The sequence below is a fragment of the Suricata suricatta genome, chromosome 7 (genome assembly GCF_006229205.1).
Source record: "Suricata suricatta isolate VVHF042 chromosome 7, meerkat_22Aug2017_6uvM2_HiC, whole genome shotgun sequence".
Lineage (NCBI taxonomy): Eukaryota > Metazoa > Chordata > Mammalia > Carnivora > Herpestidae > Suricata > Suricata suricatta.
In genome coordinates this window covers 35,582,643-35,598,080 of record NC_043706.1, presented here as the reverse complement: position 1 = coordinate 35,598,080, position 15,438 = coordinate 35,582,643, and the positions used below count along the sequence as shown (strand labels likewise).

Sequence of the window (15,438 nt, the reverse complement as noted above, 5' to 3'; positions counted from 1 at the left end):
CAGAGCTAGAGAGGTGGCAAGCGGATGGATCCATACAAATCTATTTTCTCCTGGAGACCAATGAACAACAGCACTGTCTGCCTAATTAGTGCGGTTTAGTCTGTGGTGTCATCTTCCTCTATAACGGATACATTATTTTACTGCTGTCATATTAACTACCTTATCCGTGACTGTATAACTTTTGTGTGCATGTATTTGTTGACTGTTTAAATATCCCTGGAACTTCTTCACCTTATCCTGCTATTTCCATGCCATCTGGAGAGTGGTGGTCAGTAGTGAATGTCCTGTTTGCACATGTCTTCAATTTGAGGAAGTGGCTCCTGGGCACTTCATCAGTTCAGGGAGTAGAAAAGGTTTGAGGATCATTTTCAGATTTTTATTGTTAATTGGAGCTTTTTTTTTTCTTTTTTGTCTCATTTCCTTTCTTGTTCTTTTACCCTTAGGAGAAATACCAGAAATTTGGGGTGAAAGGCAAGCCAAGAATTGTCAGTACAGTTGTCACAGTAACAAAGATAGGCTTAGGACTATAGCAGAATCTAAAAATTCTACATGGAATTTGCTATATGAAAATCCATTTGAAACACTTTCAACAGGAGAAAGAGATTTTAGACATTTCTAGGCTAAACTCTGCTTTAGTTTACACTATACCTGTATTTCTTGGCCTTGGTGCCATAACTCTATACTGCCCACTAAGAATATGTCTAGTTTTCTGTCTGTTCCTGGAGCCAGCAAACTTTTTCTGGAAAGGGCCGGGTAGTGGATATTTTAGACTTTGTAAGCCATGGTCTCTGTCACAACTGCTCAGTGCTGCTGAGTGGGCATGGCTGTGTGCCAGTAAAACTTTATTTACAAAAATAGGCAGCCATGGGCCACAGTTTCTCTGTGCTTAATCTATTTAGCTCCTTTTCTTACTAAAAGCCCTCGTCCATATAGGTGAGAGCGAAGAATAAGGGAAGCCCCTTTGACTTTTATAGATTCAAAAAATGTGAGTAATAATACTTATAAGCCTGTTATAAAAACATATGAATATTAATATCAGTGTTTAGCTTGGGGCCAAGATGCACACCATGACTCCGTGGTTTTTCCTACTGTTTGTGTAGGAGGTGAGCCTTGGGGGCCAACACCAGGAGAGGCTGACCAGGAAGCCTGGCAATGAGACTTCAGCCCCAGCTCTGACCTTGGTAGAGTAGTTCTACTTTTATCTGCTATGGAGGTTGAGGTTCTTTAAGATGTTGTCTGTGAAAGGGTTCTGCTATCAAAGAACATTTTTTAAGATACTGGTTTACCTTTTTTTTTTTTTTTTTTACAATTACTATAGTACCTTTTTATGGTAGATACTTCATAAGAAGTATCAAGGGATTTATTGTGTATTACTTTGTAATTAAAAGAAAAAAAACAGATTAAAATAAAAGGAACCACAAATCATCTAAATTAAAATTCATCTCCCCCTCTTCCTACCCCGCATTACATTTAACAGATTATAAATCTGAGAGGATAGGGTTCCAAGACCAAGGCAGAGTTGAGACCCCTGTTTCCCGTCTGCTGCCACCACTACTAGTTATACCAGACTGCCGCAGAGCGTCCCTGTGCGCATCAGAGGCAGTGGGAGAGCCAGTGGAGCTTTTCCTGTTCCAAATAGACTGAGGAGATCATTTGACTCAGAATGTCACTTGAGGCCACACTGTTTTCTTCCCTGTTCATGCTGCTTCTTCCTCGGAGCTACCAGGAGCCCCCAAGCACCTGAATGCCCCAATTTCCAGGGTGCAAACTGTGCCAAAAGCTGGGCTAATTCCAGCTCTTTGGAAATTATCTCTGAGATATCTCCCAGCCTCTGAAACCTAAAGGTCGGCTAGGTAGTTGTTGGTTATCTGAAGAGCATTGTGACGACAGTCTCATGTGTGACTCTGACAGGCTGCCTTAGCAGCCTCTCAACTTGGTTATTAATGTTGACTATTGGGATTTGGTGCCAGAGTAGGAGGATCTTGAGAAATCTGAGATCTCACTATGCTGGGTATGATTCCTTCCCTGGCTCATAAGAGTTCTTAACCTTTTCTGTCTCTACCTTTCTGAAGGTGAGTCAGGGCAGTGATATAGTAGGGTGAGAGGTGTGTGTGTGTTTGCATGCGTGTACATGTGCATACACACATCGGGTGCCTGTATGGTATGAGGACTATGCTCTCAGGGTGTCCGTGTATATCCTATCAGTCAAAATAAGAAGAAAGTATAAAGAGGGTTCGGCAGATAGGGTTATTGAGCAGAAGGGAGATAAATATTTGTTCTTCTTGGTGAGGAAGGACATACAGATCAACAAAAGAAACCATTTAATTCGCAGAGTGCAGCGTTCTGATGCACCCTCATGCTGTACCTGAGTCCAAATGGCAAGGTATGGCTGCAGCAGGGCCTTCGATGATTATGAGTGTTTTATTCATCTCCGCCTCCTTCACTCAGATTTTCTCCTCTCAGCCATCCGGTATCCATCATCGGAAAGCGCAGTTTCTGTACAGGAGTTTACCCTGGTAGCTTGCCTGGAATACATTTTGAAGGATTAGTGTCCATGGCATGGAGACTGGCCTCTGTGCTCGTACACTCTGGTGAATATTCATGTTGGCACCTGAGAGGGTTGTTTCTAAGAGAGGAGTGCCTACAAAATGCATTCGGAAGAGGGAGTCTCTTGCCCATCTGATGATCCTTCAACCAAACAAATGTGGGAAGGAGGGGAAGCTGTCCTCAAGGCTAGTGAGTATACGTGAGACAGAAAACTGTGTTCTTCCATCTCCTGCAGCACTGGGGGGACCCAGGGCCCCCTGAGAGTCAGAGCCTTTGCCTGGGCCTCCTGCTCTGGGGGAGACCGTATAGGCAATTCCAGAGGGGGGAAAATGGCAAGTGCCTGTTTAGCCCTTTGTCCTGTAACCCACAAGAGTTTGATTTGATTATAGCTGTTTAGCAGTAAGAAAAGTTAGAGTTATTAATGTTCAGCTGAAAACGTTTGGATTAAAACTTGTCATCCCAGCTTTGAAGACCTGGATCAAGAAAACTCTACCGAGTGGCCAGTGATCAAAAGAATTCTGTTGAAAAACATAATTAGCCATTTTTCCCTCTAGCCATCACAAAAAATTCTATAAAATCTTGCTTTTTTCCCCTTACTTCTTGCCATTCTTCAAAAGCTTTATCACATAGTTACATATTAAATTGATTAATTATGTTTTGTTTATAAGAACTTATCATACTTAGGGTTCTCACTTTTATGTCGCGGTGAAGATGCTACTATTATTATTCTCATTAATGTGGTCTTTATTTTAATCGTAAGTCATGTAGTGCCCGGAGGATTATGATTTGTCAGGCACCTCAGACTTCAAATAGAATAATCTACTTTAAGTGTTTTAATTTTAAAGCACTTGCAACTTATTACAATTTTATTTTTCGGCTTTAGAGTGTAGTTGTTTTCATGTGAAAGCCTTCACAGAATTTCATGAAGGAAGTTCATTAGAGAAGGGACTGAAAGGGAGGAAATTTAGACCAGGAGTAGAGAAAAGAGCGCAGGCGAGCATCTCATTGTGCGGGGCCTAGCAGGGTAAATACTGGAGTTAGGAACAAGACAGAGGCGGGCAGGGACTTAGCATGGAGGGGACATGAAAGAGCAACAAGCGATGGCTAGCACAGGTGATACAGTTGAAAATGGATGAGGGCCTAGATTGGATGCGCAAGTGCTTTCAAATCATTTTCAGTGAGAGCCCAGGACTTTATAGATTGTGCCCTGTGGGAAAAGAGGACGATTCAAAGCTGGAGCAAAGGTTGAAGCCCAGATCTGATTTGGGTGAAAAGGTCAGGCTGGTAAGAAAGAGAGATGTAGGAAAATAGTACTGGCTGTGTTAAGAGAGACCAGGGAAAAGATTTGGTGATAATGAAAATAAAAAGATTACATGCCTGAATAGAAGATTTTTGCCTTATACTTCATCGCTGCTGGAATGTTCTCTCTCGCCTGTAATATTCAGAGTCAAGCCTTCCCCACCTTTGTTTTGCCTTCCCATTCTCTCCCTTTATCATCAGGTTGAGATAATACAAAGATCTACCTGTAGCTAAATTGTGAGTTCTCCCACCGACATGGATTCCTATGAAAACTTGACCTAAGGGAATAGAAAGGGGCTGTGGAGCTTATTAAATTCTCTTTGGCTCTGCTGCTTGGTGCTTTGTAGGCTGTGTGCATGTGGACACATACCAGCATGTGGTCAGAGGAGGGGCAGGGAGATAAGCTCAAGAGAAGAAATAGCAGACATTGTTAATATATTTAATCAATTATACCTTAAGTGAGACCCTCCAAAATGGAGTAGGGGTGGAGAACTGGCTGGGGGTGTGTCAGCTTGAAAAGTAATTTAATGGAGCATTAAAAGATGGAGCTACCTAGGTTTTACAAGAAACGAGATTTATCTGTAGTTCCCTCTATTCTCTCCATCATCCTCTCCTGTCCTGTTTCTCATTTCTCCTTTACTCAACTCAGTAGAGCTTATGGCATGCCCGGGACCATGAGGAATACCCACATATTAGCCATGTATGGTCCCTGCCCTCTCAAAGCATGGTCAAGGTGGTTCCTCCTGACTGGACTTGGTTCGAAAGCTAAAGGAGGGGTCTTTAGATGGCATTAGACAGGAAACCTGGAGCCAGGTGACACTTTACTCCCCTACCTGTTGGAAGAAGACTCATACTGTGGCCATTTTATTTTACAAAGGTCATAGATGTGAGTTAAAATCCAGGGGGTAAGATCCCTAACACACAGCTGGTAAATAGATCAATGAGCTCTGAGCTCTTAAACATTCCCGCACCTACTTCTCACCCTTCGAATAATTTCATAGACTTGGGGACAGGGAACAGAAATGCTTGCACAAGTGCATACTGCCCTCTGCCATTAACGGAAGAAACCGATTTTCACCTTTTTAGCCCTGAATAGCCTTCCTAACAAATGCCCCTGAAAGTGAGCTGGACTTGACATCTAGGGAGCCAGGCCTTGGGGTCTGGGCAGGGCCTCTCTGTTTCTACCTCTTGCACATCCTTTTCTGATCCTGCTGGTGAGCCAAACTGCCCCCATATCCCTGATGGTGCGTGCGCGTCACGATGAGGAAGCTGCTGGGATCAAGGAGGGTGGCCTTGCTGCCAAGAGGGACATTGATGATGCCGGATTTAAACAGGTAAAGATCTGTGAAAGCTACATAGCTGTTTAGTGTGTCGCTGCCGAAAAGGTCTACAACGTAATGAGACTTCACCTTTTAAAATATAACAAGACCGTTTGAAGTGGCTCCTGATAGTTTTGATGCCAACATCTGGCTTAAGGAAGGGACTGTATTGGAAAGAGGCACCTTGAAAAGTAGATGAAGACTGCTTTTCTCCTGAAGGGGCTGTTTGGCCTGGACAAGATTTTCTTATATATCCACACTGCAAAAGCACAAATTGAAAGAATTCCCATCAAATTGGACTGTGTAGTATAAAATCTAGATCATAAGCCTAGGCCAAACCTTATTTATTAATAGAAGGATTGTCAACTGATTGAGTGATCTGTGAAACATTGCTTTGGGCAGTGTTTGGCCTCTATGAGAAAATTAACCAAGTAATGTAGAAGAATAGATTTGCATTGAAAGCAGGAAATGTGCTGATTGTAAATTGTGGGTTTTTCCCAAATGTGATAATGCATGCAAAAATATTTTGAAGCCAGTGAGGTCTGCGTGAATGTGAGGTGGGATTATGACTAGTCGCTCACTGTTCATTCCGCACTCGGTTTATGGAATGTTACGGTGGCAGCCATGCTATGTGGTAGTAGTGTGGTGTTACTTTGTATGCTGTCACTTAAGACTTGAAATTAAAAACCTAATCCCTCCAAGGAGTGAAATGATGGTCTCAATTAGCTGTTAAAAGTCAGGAGTTTTGTATTGTCTCAAACTCTTGGAAAGTTTTGGCTCATCCAGCTATCCATATAGCCCTATCCTGCGGGCATCTTCTCCATCACCATTTCCCCACTGCCATAGAATTTACCTGGATGAAACCATATGGAATGTAAGACTGGATAGGAGAAAAAGCCCCTTCTTTTATAACCTCCTTTCTCAATAAACCAGCCTGCACGGTGAAGCACAAGTGCGTACTTCGCCCCATCTCACTCTTTGCTCATCGCAGGGCTTCAGTGACTAAACACAGAAACTGCATGTGCCAGATGACTGGGCGCTTGCACCGGTCTTTTCCCTCGCCAGCTGCAGGAGAATATTGTTAGCCAGGGCCATTGTTTCTTCCTCTCTTGGAGAAACCGCCCTCGTGTCCAGGACATGAGCAATTCCACTGCATCAGACAGCGTGTAGGCGCTCTGATGTCCTGTGACTGACGTATCTCCCACGATCCCCTTCCGTCTGGCAAGCAGCCTGTCTCCCTCCTCCTGCTGTCAGAAGAAGGCCAGTATCCCCTTCGCCCTGGAAGGCTGTGGCCCACTTAGAGCCAGGGCCCCCGTGGTGGCCGCTCTTCAGGGCTTCTCACGTCTGGAACCTGCAGGGCAGCCACCTGCTCCGCCTCACACACTTTGGATCAAGCATTGTTACTTGGCTGCAGGCTCCTGCTGAGAATCTCATTTTGGGCTCTGGGTCCTCCAGCACTCGTCTCAGCTTGACCTTGCTCTCCACCTGCAGAGGAGGCTGCGTGACTGAGCCCTGTGACACTCCAAGTGAGGCTCCCTCTCATCTGCAGGAAAATCTCAGTTTCTCCCCCAGGAGAGTTGTTCCTCCGGAGCAGTGTAATTCCTTCTGGCAGCTGTTGCCGGCTCCCCCTGCCTCTCAGCAGCAGAGATTACAGTAGAGCCTCTGTCGTGATGTTTGTCTTCCTGCTCCTCACTCAGGAGTGTGAGAGTGGGGCTCCCACAGCTCACTGAAGTTCTCCTCTGTGGCCACAGCTCCATACCCTTCTCCCTCGTCTCCAAGTCTGCCATATCTGTTCTTTTGTTTCACAGCCTGTGGTCCCTCTCTATTCTGAAAGTTAGCCAGTCCCCTGTGGCCCCAGTTAACTCCTCAGCAGCCATGAGCTGGCCGATACTCTGACTGGCACTTGTCTTCCCTGACCCTGCCCTGCCTCCCTCTTGTCATTGGCAGTCCTGAGTTCCCAGCTACGCTGAGTGTCCCATCTCTGCCAGGCCCCCTCCCTCAGCTCTGCAGACCCTGTAGAACCTGCTCCAAAGCCTAAGTTGCCTTTCCACCCCACAGTGCAGCCCTGCCACTCTCCGCTTCCATCGAGAATCTTCTTTCATACTTGAATGAAGATCTCCATCCAAAGTGAGCTTCCTCACCAGCCCTGTCCTTTACCTCCTGTCTCTCTGGTCCTAAAGCCATCATGGGAACCCCTGCTCTTTGTTGAGTGACTTTTCTGGCTCATGCACTCTGCTAGGAGCTTATCTTAGGCTCTTTGGTTCCAAGCTAAAGAAACCACAGCCATAAGTAGCAGGTTTGTTAAAGTGATGGGGAGATTTCTCCTAGAACACCAGTGCAGAAACTCTGGTGGCCCTCCTAAGGACTACAGTCAGATACTAGAATCATGCTAGGAGCGCAGATAACTCTCCCTGGGCCACACCATCTGTCTTCTCTGTTTCTATATTGCAGGTAACTTTGTGTGTGTGTGTGCCCCTAATGAAAGAAGGTCATCCCAGAAGGCCTGCATTTTCATCATCTTATTTTAAGTGAACAGGGCCAATTAAGCTAGAATCTCACATAATTCTCAATTTTTGAGAAGCAGAATTCAGTTGGTACGGCATGGGCCATGTGTCTTCCCAGCATGCACTCAGATCCGCAGGCCGAGCTCAGGGGTCCCCTGTGTCCACCTCAGTGTTAGGCCAGAAACAATTCTCAAAGAGGGAAGTTACTGTGTAGTGGACAGACATGCAAAGAAAAAAACTAAAAAACAAACAAAACAAAAACAACAAACTACAACAACGAAAAAACACCACCACCTCTACTGCTGCTGTAGCATATCATAAAATGTTGGAACTGAAAGAGCCCTTAGAACCCATCGAATCTAGATCTTTAATTGCACTTATACTGAAGAACAAGTAAGTTAAGTGACTTGCCTAATGTCACTTAGTCAATACTCAGTAAATATTTGTTGAACGGGAGAAGATTATTTCTAAAGAACTTAATTTCTCAATATCTTTTTTTTTTTCCACGCATGCAAAAGCAAAGGGCGGTTTTATTACAGCTTAAACTTGGGCTCACAGACTTCACCAATGCAGTGGATCTGTGCTGAGAGCCCTCAATATCTTTAACAAAGAATGGCCTCCAAACCTTTGAGGTCAGACTATCTTTGATTTTGACCGAGAGATTAGAAATGGATTTCATAATAAATTATTATATTTCTAGTATCTTGGCAGTTCTCTTCTCTCAAGTAGCCTGCTTTTGCCCAAGTGAGGAAACATGCGGCAGCAGGAGAGGTGGCCCCAGGCCTTCTGGTAGGGTCTCCCATGGACAGTGGATGGTTGGAAACAGGCGGAACAGACACTTGCTGCTGACCTAAAAGATATCAGTTCAGCGGAGAAGCTGTTGACCTCCGCTGTTTAAGCCTCAGCGCTGTTCACAATCTGGCACAGAATTAATCCCTTAAGAAAGGGATGGAAAAAGTGCCATTCAGCACCACATAGTTTGTCATCGCATGCATAATGCAGACTTTCCAATTAGAATGCTACAATTTGGAAACTTTCTTCACAGACTGATGAGAGAGCAATTATTTTAAAGAAGGGAAAACTCAGTCCACTGGGTTTGCCTCAAGTCACTTCTAACTCAAGCCGCAAAGACAAGAGATTTGAAAACATATTCACTATTGAATTTTGTATCAAAACACCAGCAAGGAGAGCAATTAGTTGCTGTAAACCAAACCCGGGTAATCAATGGTATGCAGCCAGCCAGAGCATTTATGGAAGATGTAAGCAAAATCACATCTGCTAATCAATTACAAAAAGCCAGCACTTCACTGCTTTTAAGGGAAATTCCACAACGAGTCTGAGGGAAGATAGGGGAGACAATGTTTAATATCACCAGGCATCTCGTGCAGTGCTCATTAGGTAGAGGGGTTCGTGGCAACAGCTAAGTACGGACCTCATCTGCATCAGTAGATCTTGGCTAGCCGCTTCCTTTATTCAGCCCCTTTTGAAAATGGCTTCTCATGTCTGGGTGGAGGCATATAGATGTAGGGGGCTACGTTTAAGGAACTCCTCTCAGTTAAGGTCAGAGGGGGTGTGTCTTTCCTGGGCAAGCTCACCGGACAAACATTCCTCGGCACATTACAAATCAGAAGTATCTCTGTGCACATTCGTGGGAACAGACTTTGCTGACAAGGAAAGAAGTGAGGGAGTTGGTGGGTTTTTCAGTTGTGCCTTATTAGAACAAAATTCCTCTGTGGAAAAAAAGAGATTGAGCCCGTTTTTCCTGTAGTGTCCTTAGACTCTGCTTGCTTTTTTCAGTTGACTCAACAAAGGAAATTTCATTCCTTGGCTAAGTCTAAAGTCCAAGCAAATGTACATCCTGGCACATGAATTGGAATCTCTCTTAAAAACTCCAAAGTGTAGGTGGCTTGATAACCTGAGATCCATCAGTGAGTGTCCCTTCTCAACTCAGGAGCCACCATGACCCCCCGTTTCCAGCCCCCAGGGACTCGTAATAGAGGACTAGAAAGGAAATGTCTCAACCAGTGTGTACATTTGGCTGCTGTTCAGAAAAAAGAATTCAGGCCAGGAGAAATTATTGAAGTAAAGATCGATAGACTGAGCTAATAAAAATTAATATCTTCAGCATGCAAACTGTGATAGGCAGCAGATTAATATCCTTCAAATATAGAGGGCATCTTGTATGTCATTAGCAAAAGGATAAATACAAGTAGAAAATGCGTAAAATGTTCAAGTTCAATGACAAGTAAAAAGCTGCAAATTAAAGTAATGACAGAGATTTCATCTATCGAACTGGCAGTATTTTTGAAGACAATACACGATATCAGCAGTGATGCACAGAAACAGGCATTTGTTACACACTGCTAGTAGCAGGAGTATAAATTGGCACAGACTTCTGTTTAGGGGAAAGGGGAGAAGTGCGCAGCTGATTGGTAATACACATCAAGGCCTCCGTGCTCTGCTCCAGGAGTTTCACTTACAGGAGCTTTGACACGCAAGAGTCAGAGGTTTGGCTTAAGAATGTTCATCACAGAGTTTTCCTAGCGGTATAATCCTGTCACCTACCTAAACGCCCACTGATAAGAAACTGACCAAATAACTTATGGGACATCCATACAGTGAAATTCTGTGAAACCAGGATGTATGATGAGGAAGAATATTTGATAGATACAAAAGAAAGATATTCATAATACATCATTAAGTGAAAGAAGCAAATTACAAAAAATTTGCACTGTGTCTCTGTGTCTACAAAATTACTGGAATTACAGGTGATCTTCCTTTTAAAATAAAAATTTGTCTCAAAACAAGATGAAGGACCTTATAGGGAAAGCTACTATGGGACAAAATATGTACAACCTTAAAAATTCTTTTAATATCCTATCACTCCCAAGAATTTTTATCAGAGCATTTATGATACTTACTTATAACTGGTCTTCCTTTTTATCTTCTTCATATCCCGTCTCCCATATCCCAGTCTTTTTCCATGAAATATTTTGGAATCTGATTAGATTCCATCCCAAAAGGCCTGATCACTTGGATTCACTGGTAGAAACACTAACTCATGATTATCCAGAAGGATAGGGATTATTATAAAACTCTATCTGCATAAGAAATCTAAAATCCCCTTGAGGAAATAGCCTTAACATTGTCTCCTAAAAAGCCTGTTACCAAGGCTGTTAAGTAAAGTTAATAATTAATTAATTTGAAGATGTTTTTCTTGTTTTTAATCTACTCTGGCAGAGTTAAAAGTTATTTCAGCCCAGAACATGTATGGAACATATACTATGAACAGAACCCATATGTTCAGAGTAGAATTTTTTAAAAAGAGAAAGATTGGCAGTCTTTCTCTAATCTTTACAAGAGCTAGACAAACATAGAAACAGAAATTACACTTTTAAAAGTTACTCAACATAAATGTAAATTAATAGGCTAACTGCATAAAAGTGCTAAGAAACTAGAAGAATATTCAAGGAAATGACTAATGAGGGAATTGATTCACTTTTCTTACCAAGCAAGCTGGTAAAATCTAAGAACAGAATTATTAGACACTTAAAAACAATAGAGTGGAATCCTGTCTGATTCATTCAGAGTACTTTGAGAGATTTAATAAATACTCAGATGAATTAAGGGGACTCAGACTAAATACTCAGGTGAATTAAGGTAAACTCTGTTTCTGCTTTACTTAACAGATGAATTCCAAAATATGAGATAGTGTGTGTTCAGTCATTGATAGCGAGCAGAATTACACTTGAAAATAAGGAACAAAGGTTAAGGGGGAAGGCGAACTCGGTGGTATTTCTGATCCCCAATAATAGCATTGTAGGTGACACTAAACTGAGCTTGTGCAAAGGATTTTTATTGATTATAATCACAAGATTAAGGAGAAATAATATGAACTACTTTTGCAGAGTCATAAGTTTCAGGTTGTAAATTGAGACCCAGGTAAAGGAGGCAGGTAGGAGGGGTACAGCAGACATGGATTCGCTCGTGCCCACAACCTCAGGGAACAGCCAGTTAGAACATTCACAGCATTCTTACGTCTTTTTCTTTGTTCAGGTTATTACTTTGGGACTGTGATGATCGAAGCTATAGCTACTACATTGAGGTTTCCACCAACCAGCAACAGTGGACCATGGTGGCCGACAGAACTAAAGTCTCTTGCAAGTAAGTTACATCCTTTCACAGAATTTATTCCAATTTAAAAGAGTCTGTCTGATGGATTCAGAAGTTTCTAATGAAGATTCATGGAATCACCAAATTACATTCTTATTTGGAGGTTGAAAACATCCTGATGATCCTTCTTTTCAATTTTGACTGTTAAGTACTTGGATGAGAATTTATTTATATGCTCAAACAAGTTTTCCTTATTTTGTGGTTTGAACTTGACTCTTGAAAGTGACATGTAGGGGCGTTTGGGTGGCTCAGTTGGATGAGCGTCTGACTGTTGATTTCAGTTTGGGTCATGATCCCAGGGTGGTGGGGTCAAGCCCCATGGAGCCTGCATTGGATTCTCTCTCTCCCTCCCTTTGCCCTCTACCCATCTCTCACACTCTCGCTCTGTAAATAATAATAATAATAATAATAATTTTAAATGATTAAAATTTAAAAATAAAATTAATTAAAAAAAATTTAATGGCATGTACCTGAGCAGGGAAAAGAAGGATTTCCGTATGCCATCCTCTCTTGTGTCCCTGCGCACTACCTCTTTAGAACTTTTTTCTTCCTTGGAGAATTTTGCTGATGTGATACACACTTCAGTAGTTATTCTGGGACTTCCATTTTCTAGCCTCATGTGATTCTCAGGATTAGCATTAAATATTTATGTCCTCTTAGAGTTAGCTACAGTGTTACCTCAACCAAGGAAAGCCTGGTATGTAGGTCTCTAGTCATTTAATACTATGGCATTGGGCCTCTGTTTGCATTTATGTTATTGTGGGGGAAACTTGGAGGAAGGATTATGTGGGTTCTGACTGGCCTGAGATCATTACTAGAAGGATTATTTGCATGTGTATATACCCATATAACTCACTCAGGTCAAAATTAGCATATTTCCAGCATCCTGGAATCCTGTTTTCCCAATCATTACCTAGAAAGAGCTCAATGCCTTTTTATGTAGAGCCATATTCTCTGGGAGGCAAGATAAAGCAGATAGCTGAGTTTTTTCTTCATTATTGAAATATGATTCATGTACCATAAAATTCACCCTTTTAAATGCACAATTCAGTGATTTTTAGTGTGTCCACAGGGTTGTACAGTCATCCCTACCATCCAGTGTAGGGATACCTCCTACCCATTACCAGTGTTTTCATTTCCTTCCAGTTCCCACAGCCCCTCGCCCCTAGTGAGCTCCCTTCTGTCTCTATGGATTTGGACATTCTGAATACTTCATGTAAATGGAACTGAATAGTATTTGGTCTTTTATTCTAGCTTTTTTCACTTAGTACATACTTTTTCAAACACATTTTATGTCGCAGCATGTGTCTGCACTCCATTCCTTTTTACTGACTGAGTAATATTCTATCATATGGATAAATACATATATCACATTTTGTTTATCCATTCATCCGTGGATGAACATTTGAATTATTTGCGCTTTTTGGCTAAAATGAGTATTTCTGCTGGGAACATTGCTGTCAAAGATTTTGTATAAACATACGTTTTCAGTCCTTTCGGATCTATTCCTAGCAGTAGACTTGCTGGGACTTATGGTGAGTCTGTGTTTACATTTTTGAGGAACTGCCAAACTTTTCCACAACAGCTGTACCATTTTGCATTCCTGCCAGCAGTGCAAGAAGCTTCCAGTTTCTTCACATTCTTGTCAGTACTTGTTACTCTCTTCTTGTTCATAGTATCCTAGTGAGAGTGAAGTGGTGGTTTGAATTTGCATTTTCCTCATGGCTAATGATGTTGAACATCTTTTCGTGTACTTGGTCAGGATTTCATAATAGCATTAATAATGGCTTGTTTGGCACAGTGTCTGACACCCTTACCATTGTTACTATAGTGCTTATCATAGAGCATGTTGAATATTTGCATTGGTTAAGGTAATACTTGCCGCTGTAACACAAAGTGGCTTCAACATTCCAGTGCCTTAACACGCTTATTTCTCGGTCATGTAGCAGTCAGTAGGGGTGTTTCTGGTTGTCAGGTGGCACTTTTCCACCGGTGACTGAATAACCCAGGCGTCTTCTTTCTTGTGGCTCTGCCCTCATCTAGGGCCTCATCACCATCGTCTGCATCTAGCTGACAAATGGGGAAAAAACGGAAAGAAGGTATACCTGGCTCTCCTGAATGGCCTTGGCCTGGGTGTGGTGACCTCCATTCCACTTGTATTCCATGGGGGGAAAGAGTCAGTTACCACTGCATGCGGGTAGGGCTGGGCAATATGCTTCTGCTAGACAGCCACTTGTCAGTGGAGCACATGTCTTATGGCCATCTCTGCCATTGGATGAGAAAACTAGCGGCTATTTAGTAACTAGTACTCCATTACTTTCCCGTATTTTGTCTCATTTTGTTCTGAATGTAAAACACCTTGTAGGATGTTGTCCTCATTTTTTGTATGAAGGGCTCTTTCCATTGTACCACGGAGCATTACTAAAGAGGGCTAAACCAAGCTAGATGATGGAAACAGAGGAATGAGGTGATTGACTTACTTCCAAGCTCCTAGAACCCTTTTCATACACTAGGATGGCCTTCAAGGCTCATGAACAACTGCCCATTTATCTTTTCAGGGCTCATTGAGTGTATAGCTCACAGTCCAGACCCTCTGCTTCCCCATCTTTCACACATCTCACTGGTTACCATCACCTGTCTTGTCTGTCATTTTACGTGTTATGAACTAGATTCCTCTTCTCGTTATGTCCCCCTCCTGAAGGTGTTATACAGTATGGCTTTTTGACAAGAACTGGTTGACTAACTGCGGACACAGGTACATATTACAATGGTTTTATATTTATTCAGATGGGTTTTTTCTTGATTCAGAAAGGCATTCACTCAGTAACTCCTTCCCATTAGATTTGTATGAAGTCATCAACATCTTCTTCCCCTTTTCTTATATTTTATGTCCATTAGTTGGTGCATTTAAATAATACATATGTTTTTAACCTTCCATGTTAGCACTTATATGCTACAGCAATACGTACTTTACAGATTAATAAATAAATAATATATTTTAAGAACAAGAAGGCAAGTGCCTATTAACCCCCTAAGAATCAATGGAATCAAAGCTTATGATTTTATGTTTATAGGTATAACCCGAATCTACTGTGCCTTTCATTCTTTTAGTTAGGTGCTAAAACATATAATAGAAGATATGCAGATGATAAAAGAGGAAAACCTTTCCTTTTTACCTAATATACTCCAGAGCAGTCCTCGAGAGGATTCTGTTAGCTTCAAAAATTGTAGCCTGCTTTTTATTGAAATAAAGTATGTGAGCCATGTTATAAATGAAATCTATAGGATCTTTAGAGATCACAGCCCTGCCTTTTGATAGCCTTCTACCAGGTCAGGAAATCAAAGGACAGACGTGGAGAATGAGATTCTCTGAATTTCTTCCTGTAAGACCCTCTGCTCCTGGAACAGGATGTTTTCCTTTATTGCTGCCCTGAGTCCTTTCTGAAATAGCTGCGGCATGGCTTCCTTTCCTTTCAGGATAGAGGCTCATTTACCATCACAGGTAACCATGTTTTTGTACAGACTGATTTTGGGTGTTTTCCAGCTTGTGCAGATATAATTGATATATAACATTGGGTGAGTGTACAGTGTACAGT

At 42.1% G+C, this 15,438-nt stretch overlaps 1 protein-coding gene across 1 annotated transcript in view; it reads left to right on the top strand.

Annotated features, from left to right (window-relative positions):
• Positions 1–15,438, top strand: part of LOC115295225 (BTB/POZ domain-containing protein 9-like) — a 118,190-nt gene that overhangs the window by 27,307 nt on the left and 75,445 nt on the right. The window contains exon 3 of the mRNA XM_029943166.1: positions 11,726–11,833. Within this exon, the coding sequence (XP_029799026.1) occupies positions 11,726–11,833 (108 nt within the window). The remainder of the gene's footprint in view (positions 1–11,725; positions 11,834–15,438) is intronic.